Genomic DNA, 16,582 nt, shown 5'->3' with positions numbered 1-16,582 from the left:
AATTTTACAAAAAAACAACAAATCTTATGTTTTCTTTGTAGTGAAATACAATTTTATTTAACGGAAGGAATTGAAAATCAGCTGAATTGTTTAATTTTGTTAGAAAATCACGAAATAAATTGCATAAAATAAAACGAAACATTTAAAAGTCCCATATTATTCGACAAAACTGCATTTAAAAAAACGTTTGTTTGCAAACAAATTAAAGCACCTCGGAGTGAATATCAAGATGTATAGAGTTATCTGATCTCCAGTGTATAGAGCTTGGTAACCATTGAAGGCACTTTGTTTACGTACATTTGCATCGTGATTGTGATCTGGAATAGAAGTGTTTTTTCTAGAAAGACATTCAAGTTCAACATCGGTTTACGGTATATTTCGTGACTAGTAAAATACATCTCGGACAATTATGGAGACCATCGGGGAACATAACACGGTTTTTCCGAAACTAAACGTGGAGGAAGAGCCAGAACTGGGGGTCACAGAGATAGAGTCCATGTGCATGAATTGTCAGGAGAATGTAAGTAGTGGAGCACTAACCGGGCACTGAAAAGTGGGGTTAAAAACTTCATGTTAGTTTTAAGTTAGCTGTTTTTAATGCGTTATTTTCTTTTTCCAGGGTATGACGCGCCTTCTACTGACCGAAATTCCTTTTTACAAGCAAGTGGTAATAATGTCGTTCTCCTGTGAGCATTGCGGGTATGAAAACAACGAAATACAACCGGGTGGTGAAATCGCCCCGAAGGGCATTACCATCTGCACCAAGGTGACAACGGCGCGCGACTTGAATAGGCGCGTTGTGAAATCGGACTTTTCTTCCATACGGATAGAGGAGCTTGATTTTGAGATTCCGGCCCAATCGCAGAAGGGTGAAGTGACCACGATTGAGGGCATTATCGATCGGGTGATACGTGGGTTGGAACAGGACCAACCAGTGCGTCGAATCCAGCACCCCGAAGCGGCCGAAAAGATAGACGAATTTGTCACCAACTTGCAGGGGCTCAAGGATCTCAACAGTCCCTTCACGCTAGCACTGTCCGACATTTCCGGCAACAGTTTCATTGAGAATCCCAACGCGCCACTAAAAGATCCGGCAACGACAATTTCACACTTCAAGCGCACGAAAGAACAAAATCACCTTCTCGGTATTTTCACACACGACGAGGTTGATGAGTGTCCGGCGGACGCCGGTAGTTCACCAAAGAAGCCGAAACTTGCCGAAGTGCCGGAAGAAGTGGACAGTCTGCTGAAACCGATCAAGGAAGGTGCCTGGACGCTGGAAGAACTGCAGGGAGAGGTGCTGCAGTTTCAAACACAATGCCCAGAGTGCTCGGCCCAGTGCGAGACCAACATGAAGGTGACGAAGATACCGCACTTCAAGGAGGTGGTAATCATGGCCACGGTTTGTGACAACTGTGGATCGCGCACGAACGAAGTGAAACCAGGCGGCGGGATTGAGGAGCAGGGTGTAAAAATTGAGGTGACCGTTCGGGGAAAAATCGACTTCTCACGCGATGTCCTGAAGTCCGAATCGTGTAATCTTCTTGTACGCGAATTGGACTGTGAGGTCGGTGCCGGAGCGCTGGGTGGACGTTTCACCACGATCGAGGGTCTTTTGACGGCGATGCGGGAACAGCTGATTGAAAGCACGGGTATGTTCATGGACTCGAACGACGCGGAAACGAAGGAGCGGATGGATAAATTCTTCGGCCAGCTGGATGAGGCGATTGCCGGTAACAAACAGTTGACGATAGTGCTGGACGATCCGAGCGGTAACAGCTACGTGCAATCGTTGAACGATGACGGAACACCCGATACGGCTTTGCGGATAATTCGCTACCATCGTTCGTACGAGCAGAATGAAGAGATGGGTCTGAACGATATGAAAACAGAAAACTACGGCGAGGAAGCGATGGAAGAGGGAGCAGGAGATAATTAATAAGATGAGACAAATATAAGGCATACGCCCGGATAACCCGCTTACATTTCTGGCTTGTTTGTCCTCTGAAAGAATGTTTTATTTTTCAGGCTGAGCTCCTTGTGCGTTCTGATTTTCTGATTCCTCCCGGATGACCGTTTCACCGTCAAGCTTTTTCAGCGACAGTAAACGTTTGCTTGCCTCCGCCCGCCAAATGCTCTCTTCCATTGACTCGACCAGAGGATTCCCGGCAAACAGCAGATCTTCTAGCACGGGCAGATCGGCGAGCCGGTTAAACTCCACCCAATCCTTGACCAGGTTGTTGCTCATGTAGAGAACCTTCAGCCTTTTCAGCACACTGATGCCTTTTAGCTTTTCCACCAAATTGTAGCTGATCCAGAGTTCTTCCAGTGTGTCGCTTACACCTTCCAGACCGGATATTGCCTTGATGTAGTTGCGTCCTAGTGATAGAACGCGAAGGTTTTTCATACCACTCAATCCGTAAATTTTATCAATCATGTTCGTCGAAAGAGACAATTTCCTAAAGTAGTGGGAAGGAATCACACTTAAACATTTGTTAATTCGAAAAACCATTCAATGGCCCTCGATACTCACTGGCATGCGGTAAGGGTCGAAAAGGTGGTATCCATTTTCTCAATCGGAGGCCACTGGAAGCATAGATCTATTTCTTTTTCATCGCACGAATTAGTTTTAGTACGATCTTCTAGCCGTTTTAAGGCTTCCTTGATGGTCGTAGCTTTTGCTATAGCCATTGTGAATATTTGGTTGTTAACTTAACTTAACTTCAACTAGTCGAAAAACACAAGTAGATACAGAAAAAATGTAATGTGTTAAACTAATATGGAAGAAAAACATCGTTGGTGTATTGCCATAGTAACGTTTAAAATAATATGTGTGTCGTAGTATAATAAACCCACCATCCCCCCTGGTAGTTTTGTTGATTTCGTTACCCCTCGAAACGTTTAAAAAGTTAAGGAAAAAAAAGTTATATTGCGACCGTGACAGGACTCGAACCTGCAATCTTCGGATCCGAAGTCCGACGCCTTCTCCATTAGGCCACACGGCCGTTTTTGGTGGGAGGGTCCAAAGCGTGTACATATTCAGCAAGTTTTTTTTTCCTTTTTGATAATCGACTGGAATTCCATCAACTGGAGAAAATTTGTTCTTGAATCTAACATAGAGTACCGTTTGTTTATTTTAAAACTATTTATTAAATTGTATAGTTTTGACAATTAATCATGACATCGAATCTTTACTCTTCAACACACATGTTATTCATTCATCGGATTTGCGAGCTCCGGACAATCTGCTCCTTCAAGACAAGGATACTGTTACGCTGCTCCGGTGGCAATAGATTGATCTGTTCATCTGATAGTTGTAAAACTTGCATGATGAGTGCAGCCTTCTCCTGATCTGTAGCATCACTAGACAATGGATCCAGATTCAGTCCCGACGACGCAGCAGACAGTGATGCCGCACTAGGTTGCGGTATTTGGGGCCTACCACCGGACGGCTGTGCTTGGTTTGCATTAGCTCCGAAGTGGCCACCGGCGTTGTTCATCAAGCGTGGATCTTTGCCCATACGGGGGTCAACTGGACGTTGACGGGGATCGGTTGGAAATGATGGTGCGTTCTGTGGCAGCTGAGGAGGCCGTTGGGCGGGTTGACCGCCAGCGAAACGATTTCGTAGATCAAAATCGTTATTGCCCGGTGCTGCTGCCTGTCGGCCAAGTCGTGGATCAACATTCGGGCGAAAATTGTCGACGTTCCCATTAGCACCGTGCAAGGGCATAAATTGTCCCGCATTTCCAGCCATTCCTGCAGGTTGCTGCGCTGGCGGGAACGATTCGCCAAAATTGGGATTTGAGGGTGTTTTGTGAAGGAACGAATATGCAGCCGCTGGATCGATTGCCTTCGTTAATACCTGCACTTGCAGCAATGCGTACGCTAGTTGAGGATTTTGCATCAGCATGTGGCGTGCCTCGAATGGGTTAGATTGCACCAGTTGCTTCATCTGCACCATCATCTCGTGAAGACGTTCGGGCGGTAGACTGGCGACATGTTTCGTTATGATTTCCGGCGCATGATGTGGAGGGCAATGCTCACCGTACGGACTTTCCGCACGCGTCACGTGCAAGAGTGCAGCCATTTCCATGCGCGATTTTTCCGTGCAAGCGTTGTCCACTCGAAGCGGGCGGCCACCGAATACGTATCCGTTCAAGTTTCGCATTGCACTGAGGGCCGTCTCCTTGTCCTTGTACTCACAGAATCCATAGCCCTTCGGTTTACCGGACTCCCGATCGTACACTAATCTGCGGGGATAACAAAAAGTAAATCTATGTGCCATTACATAGGGTAATGCTTCAACTTACTTCATCGACAGCACCAATCCAACCTCGCAGAAAATTTCTTTCAATGCATCCTCGGTAGCATCGTACGGAATGTTACCGACAAACACCGACCGCATGGATTTGTCCATAATACCGGCGTCATGGTTTCTATCACCCATATTGCCAAAAAGTACCTTGCTCTAGAATCGATTTAATTGATAAATTTGTACAGCTAGTTTACAACCACTTTGTAAAAATACAATTAAAAACACCGCGCATCAGATGCAACCAAACATGAAGTTTGACGTCGGGAAATTGAAGTGCCGAAGGCAACAATATAAACGTAGATTGATACGTTAAGGTTAGTATAGTCAAGATAATATTTCAACCTATTCGCCATCAACCTTGGGGATGCACAAAAAGGACATTTAAAAATTGTGTGTAACTATGGGCTATTGCACTTTTTTACATTCTTGATTGTTAGATGCAATCACTATTAACTAGAATCGAACGCTTTAATTAAATTCTAAACAAATCTCAACTATTTTTCATGTTAAGGATCCCTTTGCTATGCGCGTAAGCACGTGTAAGCTAGCGACAGGGCACAAAAGTAAATTTTTTTTACTATTGAATCATTGGGATGTTTCTGAACAGGTTGTCCAGCGGTTGAATATATTGAAAAACTCGACCGATCTTGGCAAGCAACTCATATCGAGCGCAATGGTGTAGATCAGTGGTCTCCAAACTTTTTTTAACGCGGGCCCCATTGGGTAGAATAACCGTAGCGTTAGGCCACATTAACCCAAGGAGGAAAGGTTCTCGCGGGCCGTAGTTTGGAGACCCCTGGTGTAGATGATTGTGCCGCAACTTCGAAGTCTACCATCAGATCTAGTTCAGATAGTAAATTTTTTAGCTGGCTAATGGTTTCGATCGTAAGTTAAAATTTACGGGAAAATTTATTGAAGAATCGTATCATTTCGTTGTACATGCTTGAACTGTAATTGCTTTTTGAAATTTAAAACTTACTTCCTATGATTGACCCACCTCATTTATGAAATTTTAGGTTCATAACTCTACTTTTAAAATGTCTCAACTCGTTTAATGTTGATGTACTTAAATAATAAAATTAAGTTTCGATTATAAAGTGAAGTTTTATGTAACGTGATTAAAATTTGAAAGGAATTTTTCCGATAACATTGTAAAAAAATATAAATTAAGTGTTTTTGAATTGATCCTACCTTCGCGGCCCGTGTTTCTAACAACATAATTCAAATATATCTAACAGTATGAATGATCCACTTTGCACTTTTCTTCAAACCATCGCGACATAAGCTGGTTACTGGCCGTGAGACTATCGTAATCTAACTTATGTTGATCAGCTTTTGGCACTGGGAAAATTCGCTTCATATCACCCCGGTTCATGTGCTCTCGATAGGCTCGGTGTATATCGGCCACTCTATTCTCTTCAAGACACGTGGTGCACAGCTGGCACTCTACTGGCGCACACGATTCCATGCATGGCAGCTCCGAGCACTGATTGGCATTGACAGCTATATTTTTCACTGACGAAACCATCGCCTCTGTTTCCACCGCTCGTTTGCGGAAGGAATCACGCCGAATGCTCGATCCTACGCCGACCAACTGGAAGAGGTTGTAAATCACCTGCTCGTACAGTAAACGATTCGGCTTGAAATGAGCCGAAGATAGATTGGGGCTCATGTTAGCCTCCATAAGGAATACTTTTAGCTGTTTATCTACTACCAAATCAAAACGCATCATTTCAAAAAAGTTTTTCCGATTGGCGTACCGTGGTAGGAGGGCAGCAAGAAGTGGCTCTTTTTTTAGTATCAGCGTCCGTATGGCATCTTCAACCTGCTGCCAAATTACATCGGGCTCTTGCCCTGTACTTCTAACATATGCGTCAAATGAATCCTTCATACCGAAACCAAACTTTTCATAGTACTGCTTCAAAGAAGGCACTTCCCACGTGGGTAAATAATCATCTCCCACGATGTATTTATCCACATTGGAAGCATTGAATGGATAGTACGGCACAGGGCAATAGCGAAATAGTACATCCCCCTTGTAGATATAAACTCGCAAGGGGTCTATCGATGTAATGACGGTATAGACACCGATATCGAACTTGTAACCATCGACCAGCAAAGGATCATCGATAAATTCCTGGATGAACGTATCGTTGCTGTTGAAATCAATTTCTTCGGTCTCTTTTATCTGAATATGGCGGTGCTGGTTGTTCTTTTGAACAAACTTTTTCCCCGGATTGGCGGTGGCGTACTCGCGGAACAGGGACGCTCCAGCGGGGAGCTTAAAGGCAGCAGGAATGTACGGTAGGCGGGTGGTAGATAGGTCCACCTTGTTTGTGATGTAGCCCGAACCAGGGAAGTGGTTTACTAGCTGATGCGGTTTCATACGTTGGAGGTTTATCTGACGAAAAGGATAATCGTGCGCCCACAGTAAATCCCATTCGTTGCTATCGTTCGTTGTTTGTTCGATGCCGAGCCGCTGCAAAACATTGTGTACGTGCAACAGATGTCCTCCGGTGGGGTTTCGTCCGTAAATCCAATACTTTGGGCGTGGTTCGTTGGAAAACACTTCCTTTTCCACAATGCGTACGTTCGGCTTACACGGTTGCGCGGGAAACTCCAGACGTAGGAAGGATTTTAAAGATTCTTTCGGAAGACACTGCACAAGCGTTACTGCGGTGATAGTTACGGCCATGAACAGGATCTGGCCGGACTTGGTTCGCAAATCGAAAAAGCTTCCACCATCATCAGTGTGCGTGGGTTGCTTGTCGGCATTTGGAACTGGGCGAACCTTTTCACCAGACTTGGCACGCTCGTCGGGCTGCAAAGAAAGACACTTGATTAGTAGTTTGCTCTCGTAATTATCCGATGACCTACCTTTTTGTTATTGTCCTCCTTTCTTTTATCGGGCATGATCGATTCACCGTGCACAGAACAGTAACAATCCTATCATGCACAAACGCTTGACTGGCCAGTTGTAAAGAAAATGTTGTCGTTTAAATAACCGAAACTTTCTAATGTGATTCGTTACTTAACATTCTTTAGCAAAACCAGGTTTTGGGTTCGTCGCTTAACTCGAAGAACAACAAATGAAATCACAAAATATCCCATTCAAGATACATAGACCCAAGGTTGAGAACGGTGTGAAATTGACATTTATTGAAATTGCAAACAGCTGAGTTTTGTTATTGTTTATTGTCAGAAGATTCCACACGTGCGGTTTGTTTACATTGTTTGCCGGTTGAGAGGAGTTTCACGGTGCGTTTGTTGCGAAATAATACATTTTATTCTTGGTAAAATGTTTTACATAATTGGTCTCGGCCTAGGAGATCCGGAGGACATCACGGTGAAAGGTTTAAATATCATCAAACAATGTGCACGTGTTTACCTGGAGTCTTACACATCAATACTGTCCTGCGGTCAGGAAAAACTGGTGCGTCTAAACAACCAATCTATGTACACAAGTTGATGTTTAATTTCAAAGATGATTTGTTTTGTAGGAAGAATTTTACGGTAGAAAATTAATACTGGCCGATCGAGAGATGGTGGAACAACGTGCCGATGAAATACTGCAAGGTTCCGAGAACGAGTCCATTGCCTTTCTGGTGGTTGGCGATCCGTTTGGTGCAACAACGCACACCGATCTGTTGCTGCGGGCGAAAGAAAAAGGCATTAACACGTCCGTCGTGCACAACGCTTCCATCATGAACGCGGTTGGATGTTGTGGGCTTCAACTGTACCACTTCGGGGAAACGGTTTCCATCCCGTACTGGGATGACAACTGGAAACCGGACAGCTTCTACGAGAAGATTGCTGCCAACCTGCAGCACGGTCTGCACACGCTGTGCCTTTTAGACATCAAAGTGAAAGAACCCACTCTAGAGTCGCTGATGAAGAAAAAACGGGAATATATGCCGCCTCGGTTTATGTCGGTAAGCGAAGCTGCTGATCAATTGCTGGCAATAGTTGCAAACAAGAATGAACCAGAAGAAGGACACGGGTTGAGCGAAAAGTCCTTGGTGGTCGGACTGGCACGGGTAGGTCATGAAAGTCAGAAAATTTTAGCCTGTTCACTGAAAGATATGAAGGACGTTGACCTAGGACCGCCCCTACACTCATTAATCATCCCCAACGGACGTCTGCATCCGTTGGAGACAGAATTTCTTCAGCAGTTCGCTGAACTAGACCTACAAAAATCATAGGTTAGCCATCGCAGCGCTAACACACGCGATGGAAATGGTCACACCAAAATTTCCTTTTCCGATTTTTTGATGGAATAAAGTTTATGTATATTTTTTGTCATGCAAATATCTAAATGAGTCAGACAAAATAATCCAATCCGTGGTGGCGTGATGGTGTTAATGGCACAACAGTTCCGTTCGTCGTGAAAAGAACAAATGCGTTGGAAAGAACTTTTAAATCATATTCTAGTCTAGATTTTATCGTCGATTGACGCTAACCTCTCTTGGCTAGGCATCTTACCATTGGACACAACGCGTGGCCCAAGGTTCAAGGGCAACGCGAGTCGCGAGTTCACCGTCTTCAGTGTCGTGCTCCGGTTTGTGGCATGTTGAAAGCGCTGTATAATTTGAAACCATCGCCTTAGTTCATCGACTTTTGATTAGCGTGCGCTGGCGGATATTTTGTCCTTGAAATCCTTCCAAAGTCGCACAGGGCAATAAATGCGTCTAGAGAATCGCGGGGAGTCTCGGTGGGGGGCGATTATAGGAAAAAAGAAAATCCTCTTCTCAGCACTACCATACTTTCCTATTTGAAAATAGTTAATTATTTGATAATATAATTGATAAACATGATTGAAAAAAATAGAATTTGTGTTGAAGAATGCACAGATATATTTGCCATATATTTTCCCCCCTAAGACAACCATGGCCCTCTGTGGTGTTATTGCACTCTGTGTTTTCACTCCATAATTTACGGATGCTTTACGGTACGCCGTAATACTCACTCGGCATAGCTTCAATTGCCATCAATATTCGCGTTGGCAACTCGCCCAAAAAGAAATATCTTTTGGCAGGTGTATAAATATGCATCTTGCAGTGGGGTTGAGGTGATGGCCACTATTGGAAGGTGCTTGTATGTCGTAAATTGTTCCCACTTATCATAAGGTAAGTGTAGCTTTAAATAGTACTATGAAACCAACTTAAATATTAAAATATACAAGCTTTGTAATGAAAACAATTATCCTGAGGAGGTTTTCATTTTTTCATATGTTTTCAGTAAAATTAGTCAACCGAATTTAAGCAATACGGCCAGGCCGTTCTTTCTGAAAAATAAATAGTTAACCGAATTCAATAAGAAATAACGAAAAAATAGTAAAAAAATAAATACTTTCCCACTTTGGGGGGTTCAACTTGAATTTTGACGGAAATTTTAATGCAGAAACCGGTAGGGTCGTGGATTCATCTTGATCGTTGACCTCCGGATTAGTGGTTTACCCGGACTTTTGTTTTTCCTTTCGTACTCTATTACTTCTATCACGAAGGATTCTTCAAGTGGCTCCAGCAATAACGATTGGACCGTTTTGTTGTCCCGTCGCCGTTGCTACGCCAACGTGCACTTAACCCTTGGAAAGCCCGTACAGTCGCATCGCGACGCAGTTCTATGTTTAGTCCGCAAACCGTGGCCGCCTGAACTGCCACAGGCTTCACCATCGTTCGTAACCTTGCAAACCAAGCGCAAAACCGTCCCCTAAAAGAGCTCGAGAAGAAACGGGACGGTAGAATAGAAGTAATATTCAAACATTATCGATCGGTTTGTGTGGCTCCCGGAGGTGGGATTGGTTAAGTTGGCCGTCGCTGCCAACGCCGTGGTTAGATCCTTTCCAGGCACCGAAAAGGAACGTTGTTGGTGTACTCAGTTGAAGTGCGAAAGCAAAGTTGCAGGTTGCGATGCCGATTTCGGCGCCCAAAATTCCCGACGGCTTGCCGGAGCTAATGCGCGGGCTGGCGAAGAGTGTAATCAAGGAGAACCCGGAAAATCTGTACGTGCACGCGGCCGAGTACTTCGAAAATTTGATTCGCGAGCGCGACGGTGAACTGGAGCGGGGTTATCAGACGTTCAATGCGTATCAGGTGTACGCGGACTATAAGGAAAAGAGTCGCGAGAAGCTGGGCCTCGGCGGCAAGACCGGAGAAGGTTCCTCGATTAGTGATGGTGAGGAAGGCGATGAGAGTGGCAGTGGCGGAAGTGGCACCAAGTCGCGGGGTCGTCGGCGTGCTCGTCGTGCTCGCAAACAATCGTCCAGGGAAAAGGACAACCCCGTGCCGACGGTGGCAGAAAAGCCGCCGATTAGTGAGGCGGGAGAGGTGCAAAAGTTGAATTCCCTTTCGGAAGAGAGCGCACCGGTGTCGGTGGTGGAGCAGGAAGTTGTTAAGGTGCACTACAATCCTCCGGAGGCCGCACCGAGCGCGAGGGTCGTGAGCGCACAGTCGGTCGAGGCTGCCCAGGCCGTATCGAACGTGCTGGACGACGAGCAGATACTGGATTCGGACTCGGGCACCGGTGGCAAGGAGACTGGCGACGAGGAGTTGGTGGAAGGCAATGGGGACGATGTTGGTACCGCTCCCAGTACGGCCGAAATTACCGAGCCGGGTGGTCCGTTGGTGGAGGAAAACGGCGCAATGGCCTTGCAGGATATGGAAACCTGTTTCATGCATGCGAACGTTGATGATTTATTGGAAAAACACTCTGAGGATCCGACGGCAGGAGACGATGACTCGAAAGGCGCTACCGATGTGGGCAATGTCCCTACAGGGGAAGATATACCTGAGGGACCACAAGCAGCGGTTGACTCCAATGTGACCTTGAATGCACCTGAATCAGTTAAGCAGGATGTCTTTGAAGTGGACGAACAAGCGCCTACTAAGGAAATTGTTGCGGAAGTTGAAAAATCTAAAACAGAATCCGATAATGTAGCTCCACTAGATGAGAACACTACAGCAAAGGAAGAAGTCGATGTGGGTGAAATAATGCCTGAAAGAACCGACCCAACGGCAGTTAAAGTAGAACGCAGTAAATCTTCTGATAGTGAAGCTAATATACTAACCGATAACGTCGACGATGGTTGTACCAAAGCAGGTGATGAGACTAAAGAAGTACCACAACCGGATGAGAAAGCGGACCAAATTGCTGCAACACAAAGTGAACAAGCGGTTTCAAAGGTTGTTACTGGTGAGCCTGAGAGCGAAACAAAATTACCGACAAAAGATGCGTCCCTTGAAAAATCTAATGACGAAAAAACGCAAATTGAATCCCCAACGAAAGATGAATCAGACAAAGAAACCGATGCAAAAAGCGACATTGAACAGGACGATAAGAAAACGGAGGAAATAGTGTCTGAAGTTGAACCACAACCAGTAGTGAAACAGATCAGCCTAGTGTCTAGAGTTGCATTGGATGATGACGAGGCTGAGGAGGAAGCTGAAAATAAAATAGAACCCCAAACTACTGAAGGAAATAACATCGACGAGGTAGATAAGGGGAACGATGAAAATAATAAAAAATTATCCGACGAAAACACAGTGGAGTCCAATGGCGATAATATTCAGATCGTTGATGAAGTTAAAGAAGAAAAAGGAATGGTTGAACAAACGCCATCGAATGATAAATTGATACCATCGGACAGCGTTGACCCGCAGACCGCTTCATCCGACGAGGGTAAAAAGGCAGTAGAAGAAAGTTTGACAAAAATGAACGATCAACCAACAGAAGATAGCGCAACGAGCCAGAAGACGGAAGAGAATGAAGGTGAAGAACAAGCTGTTGCGGAAGTTAATGCCAGTTATGACGCTAGCTCTTCCGCTATTGAATCGGATAAGCAAATCGTACAAGATGTCACAAACGATATGTTAGAACCAGTTGTGGAATCGAAGGAGAATGTATCCGATAAACCTATCACCGAAGTGGACGACAGTAAGGGTGTTGAAAGTAAAACTTCAGAAGATCCTGATCCCCAACCGAACTTGTTCCAGGAAACAGCAGATAGTGTATCCGATAAACCTATCACCGAAGTGGACGACAGTAAGGGTGCTGAAAGTAAAACTTTAAAAGATCTTGATCATCAGCCGAACTTGTCGCAGGAAAAAGTGAACCCAATAGAAGGACATGATTCAGAGGAAATTTCTGCTTCAAAAGAGGACAGTGGTGATGTGAGTGATCTTAGTGCTACAGAAATAGGTGCACAGGCCCCCGAAAAAGTTAATACCGAACTAGCGAGTGCAAATGGAGATGATTCAAACCCTTCAAGTGACGGGAAAGATGATCAACCAGAGGCACACTCAGTAGATCAAGGGGAGCAGCATTCCTTAGAAAAAGAATCAATGCCACTCACGGATAATAAAGATGCTGAAGAACATCCCCATGATACTGAAAGTTCGGATAAACCCTCCGAGAAGGTTGAACCAACGGCTGCTTCCTTACAGATCAGTTCGGATGAAAAGGCTCTAGAAGTGGAGAAACAAGCTGAGCCACAAGCAAGTGAGAAATCCCCAGAGAATGCTGAATCAGTGGCGGCAGTGAGTGATTCGGTTGAAAAAGGTAAGGATAGTGAGGAGAGTACAGAAGATATGCCTGATGTGATGAAATCGGATGAAGAAAAGGATTTAAAAGCACCCGAAGAACCCCTTACACTGGAGAGCGTGGTAATGGATAATATGCCCCAATTTTTAGCCGGGGGTACAGGCGATGAAGGCAATAATGGGGAAGAAAATGTTGGAGAAAAATCCTTATCAAGTAGCAAAGAGAGTACTGACAAAGATAATGGTGTAGAAGTATTACCGAAGGGGTCTACCACTGAAAGCAATCCAGAAGAAGGTGGTACACCCGCAGAAGTTGAAGCTAGTCAACAGCAAGATGTTGCAGATACAGCCAGTTCCGAGGCACTGGCAGAGGTAGAACCTTCGGTCAAAAAATCCGACGACGCACCGGTAGGCACGACAGAAGAACCAATGACACCAAGCACATCTAAAGTGGAGAGTGATTCGAAAGAGGTCATCGACAAATCTGATGACGTATCGGAAGGGTCAAAGGAAGAAGCAGTGAAAGAAAGTGCAGCGGAACAGAGTGGTGATTTGAAGGAGATCGTCGGTAAGTCTGCTGATACCCCGATTGGGTCAACAGAAGAAACTGCGAAAGGAAGTGTAGCTGAACAGGAGAGTGACTTGAAAGAGGTCATTGAGGAACCTTGTGTTAAGCGTGAGAAACGGGAGGCAAGTATGGAGGAAGTGATCGAGGAACCTTGTGTGAAACGGGAGGTAACACCCACAAAAACAACACGTCCCGATAACGACGATGCAGGTGGTGGCAAGCAGGTGGAGGAGTTAGAAGAAATTAAAAAGGTGGACCTCAGTCAGCTGAGCAAGGATTCGGCGGAAGCGTTGTTCTACAGCTTGAAGAAAAGTGAACTGGAGAACCAGGAGCCCGATGGGTCACCGGAAGCGGCTGCTCCGGGTGCTGGAAGCCAGGAAAGTAATGCCGATGAAGACGACAAGGATGTTGTTGTAGCGGAGGAACCTCCGGAGATGGTGACGGAGGAGGCAACCACGAAGCGAACGTTCACGGACGATTTTTTAGATGAAGCCCCCATCACTGAAACTCAACCTGCTGATGCCGGTGGATCGAGTGATGGGGTACAGCAGGACCGGATGGAGCCCCAGGCACTGACGGCACGATCATCGTCCGAAGCGGCCGAACAAGAGGATGAATTTAATCCGATGGTGATGGTATCGATGCGCTCGAAACAGTTCCAGGAGCAGCTACACAGCAGAGTCGCTGATGGGGAGCCCGGTGATGAGGAACCGACAGAAAAAGAACCGACCACTACTCGACCACTCATGAGAAGGTGTATGACGGAAATGACCGGCTTACAGCGGTATGATACGTTGGCGGACGATGATCCGGTCGATCCACGCCGGTACGATCCGGACTACGTTGAGGAGGAGGATCAGTTCGATGGATATTACATCGGACACATCAAGAATAAGATTTTAGCCTCTTCGGTTTCGGTCGCCGACTCGGACTACTTCGATCCGACGCAGTCGTCGGAAGAACCGGTGGATGAAAACAATGTTCGCACGGCCCTGGAGACGATCGCGTCGACAGACACCGAGTCCACCATCGCATCGCAGGCCACCATACAGCAGGCTACAGCGGGTAAACGAAGCTACCTCCGGAAGCATTCGCAGAACACATCCTCCAACATTCCGTACGCATCGTTCGGGAATGCCGCGATCGATAAGTCGCTGGACGAGTTCATCGAGCGCGAGGAGCAAAACAAGCAGGACGAGGCGATGGCGGAAGCGGCCACCAAAATCCAGCGCTCCTACCGTACGCACAAGAAGCGGTTGCTGCGTGACTACCACAGTACCATGCGTACCTTCACCGAGGACCTGTCGGCGGAGAGTGGTGAAGAGTACCCATCGAATGTGATCCAGATCAAGCTCGATCAGAAACGGCTTGGAAGTGGTAGGGCTCTACCGTCGATTGGGGACGGAGGTGAGGAAAGCGATTCAACCCCGGTCAATCAGCAGCAGCCGCCACACCATCAACCCCTCGGAACCGTCAAGCGGCCAATGTACAGCCTCAACATCGACGACTACGATACGGTTGCGAGGCGCATGACGCTAACGCGTGGCGTTGCCCTGCAGCGCAACTCCACGCCCGAGGATGACTCGGGAAAATCGACAAACGCGTCCACCGATCGTAAGCCATCGTCGCTGAACAGCGTGCCAACCCCGGAATCGGCACCGGCCAGCAGTGGTTCCGGCGAGGGACAGTTGGCGCGTACCTCCTCCGAAGAGAAGTCCGACCCTCTGAAGACCGAGGAACCGACAGCGGGTTCCAGTGGCGAGCAGGACCACAAGGAAGGCCACAGTTCATCACGATCAAGTTAGTAGCGGAACAGAGACCGACCGGGAGGTCATGCACGGTGGGACAGGTGGAAAACTGAGAGATCTCTTCTTCTTTTCCCTCTCTCTCTCTTTCTCTCTACCCCTTCCCTGCTTGCGTTTCATATCCCGCTCTTTTCCTGTGCATACGTTCTACTGTAGGGCCACAGCGGACCGCTCCGGCCGCTACGGGACGGGACCCGGAACACGGACCGTTGCCGAAGAATCGTACCGCCATCGCTCCGCTGGATGTACAGAGTCTGCTGCTGATTGCCCGACAGCGCACCATGCCGGTGCAGATGGATTCGTCCGTCATCCGGGTGCTGCCGAAGCATATGCGTAAGCGGATCAGCAGTGCCGGCATGCCGAACGGTGGTGGCAAGCGTAAATTGTAAACTCTCGAGGTAGCCGAACCTGAGTTTGCTGGTTTCAACGCCGTGCGTACGGCGCCCTTCTTAACCGAGCGTAGTAGAACCATACAATCTGATAGCGGCCTTTAATTTCCACCGCATTTCCATCCACTGTAGTTGCGTTAGACTGTAGTGAATTGCAAAGCGAATATAACCACTAAACAGTTGATGAAACCGTTTTCAACATAGCATTGATTGTGTTTTCCTTTAGTTTCTATTAGCTTACCAGCCCTTCGACACACTAATCACCCATTTCCGCCGTTCTCGCATCGCACAGCGTTACAATGTAGCGTATTCCGCTTCCGCTCACATTCTGGCATGGCTGTAACGCTGACGATGTGCATAGTAAATCGTCACGGTTCGTGCCACCCATCGTACAGTAACGGCGTTCATCCAATGAATCATTGCCTCTTTTTCCTATCAGCTGTCTAATCACCAAATCGAATAAAAAAGTGTACAGTTTGCATGACAGGGTGTTTTTCAAACCAATTTAACTAATTGTAGGTTTTCTTACCTTTAACTCTACATCCATTAGTCCAACAAAAGGGCGAGTAGAAATTGAAAGCAAACATTATCAAATAAATGCACAGTACAGTGTCTAGAACTGTTGCTTGAAAGAGATAATATAATGTTTTATAAACCAATTTAAAACTATCAATAAAAGAGCTTGTTAATATCAGCAATAAAATCACAATTTCTCTTTCTTTCTAAAGAAAAAAGATGTATTATGAAGTTATTAAGAATATTTACAAGTGGCGAAATTGATTGATTAGAAAGAAAGGTTTTTGGGTTGATGTTATTACTCATCATTTTCAATCCAATTTTTTTCCCAAATTTTTTGTACAGAGAATTTGATTATTTTATACCGCATTATACATATTTAAGTTCGTTTTATTATATAACTTTCATACTTTCATATTTTTGCAACAACTTAAGCATTAGGCTTTATTGA

At 45.9% G+C, this 16,582-nt stretch overlaps 6 protein-coding genes and 1 non-coding gene across 8 annotated transcripts; 3 read left to right on the top strand and 4 right to left on the bottom strand.

Annotated features, from left to right (window-relative positions):
* Positions 1-314: 314 nt before the first annotated feature.
* On the top strand, positions 315-1,974 carry LOC131287401 (zinc finger protein ZPR1). Of its 2 annotated transcripts, XM_058316446.1 has the most exons (3): positions 315-520; positions 620-1,173; positions 1,243-1,974. In XM_058316446.1, exons 1-3 carry the CDS (start codon positions 410-412, stop codon positions 1,937-1,939), a joined length of 1,362 nt encoding a protein of 453 aa, XP_058172429.1. In that variant the 5' UTR covers positions 315-409; the 3' UTR covers positions 1,940-1,974. The 2 variants fall into 2 exon arrangements, with proteins under 2 accessions (XP_058172429.1, XP_058172428.1); XM_058316445.1 differs by having other exon boundaries at positions 620-1,974.
* Positions 1,975-2,017: 43 nt separating this feature from the next.
* On the bottom strand, positions 2,018-2,691 carry LOC131288147 (dynein axonemal light chain 1-like). Its single transcript, XM_058317260.1, has 2 exons — positions 2,534-2,691; positions 2,018-2,459 (listed from the first exon to the last, which is right to left on the bottom strand). Exons 1-2 carry the CDS (start codon positions 2,689-2,691, stop codon positions 2,018-2,020), a joined length of 600 nt encoding a protein of 199 aa, XP_058173243.1.
* A 241-nt stretch (positions 2,692-2,932) lies between these two features.
* On the bottom strand, positions 2,933-3,005 carry Trnar-ucg (transfer RNA arginine (anticodon UCG)). The gene has a single exon. It is a non-coding gene; the product is annotated as a tRNA-Arg (tRNA).
* A 121-nt stretch (positions 3,006-3,126) lies between these two features.
* Positions 3,127-4,571, bottom strand: LOC131286739 (cleavage stimulation factor subunit 2-like). The gene is made up of 2 exons (XM_058315735.1): positions 4,312-4,571; positions 3,127-4,251 (listed from the first exon to the last, which is right to left on the bottom strand). Exons 1-2 carry the CDS (start codon positions 4,446-4,448, stop codon positions 3,219-3,221), a joined length of 1,170 nt encoding a protein of 389 aa, XP_058171718.1. The 5' UTR covers positions 4,449-4,571; the 3' UTR covers positions 3,127-3,218.
* A 976-nt stretch (positions 4,572-5,547) lies between these two features.
* Positions 5,548-7,229, bottom strand: LOC131284822 (probable tubulin polyglutamylase ttll-15). The gene is made up of 2 exons (XM_058313681.1): positions 7,194-7,229; positions 5,548-7,137 (listed from the first exon to the last, which is right to left on the bottom strand). Exons 1-2 carry the CDS (start codon positions 7,227-7,229, stop codon positions 5,548-5,550), a joined length of 1,626 nt encoding a protein of 541 aa, XP_058169664.1.
* A 331-nt stretch (positions 7,230-7,560) lies between these two features.
* On the top strand, positions 7,561-8,613 carry LOC131287675 (diphthine methyl ester synthase). Its single transcript, XM_058316748.1, has 2 exons — positions 7,561-7,749; positions 7,817-8,613. Exons 1-2 carry the CDS (start codon positions 7,615-7,617, stop codon positions 8,516-8,518), a joined length of 837 nt encoding a protein of 278 aa, XP_058172731.1. The 5' UTR covers positions 7,561-7,614; the 3' UTR covers positions 8,519-8,613.
* A 1,612-nt stretch (positions 8,614-10,225) lies between these two features.
* On the top strand, positions 10,226-15,615 carry LOC131284821 (titin-like). Its single transcript, XM_058313680.1, has 2 exons — positions 10,226-15,221; positions 15,383-15,615. Exons 1-2 carry the CDS (start codon positions 10,226-10,228, stop codon positions 15,613-15,615), a joined length of 5,229 nt encoding a protein of 1,742 aa, XP_058169663.1.
* Positions 15,616-16,582: the final 967 nt, after the last annotated feature.

This window comes from Anopheles ziemanni, chromosome 3, assembly GCF_943734765.1.
Source record: "Anopheles ziemanni chromosome 3, idAnoZiCoDA_A2_x.2, whole genome shotgun sequence".
Lineage (NCBI taxonomy): Eukaryota > Metazoa > Arthropoda > Insecta > Diptera > Culicidae > Anopheles > Anopheles ziemanni.
The sequence above is the reverse complement of the archived record's forward strand: the minus strand, read 5'-3'. Positions and strand labels throughout refer to the sequence as shown.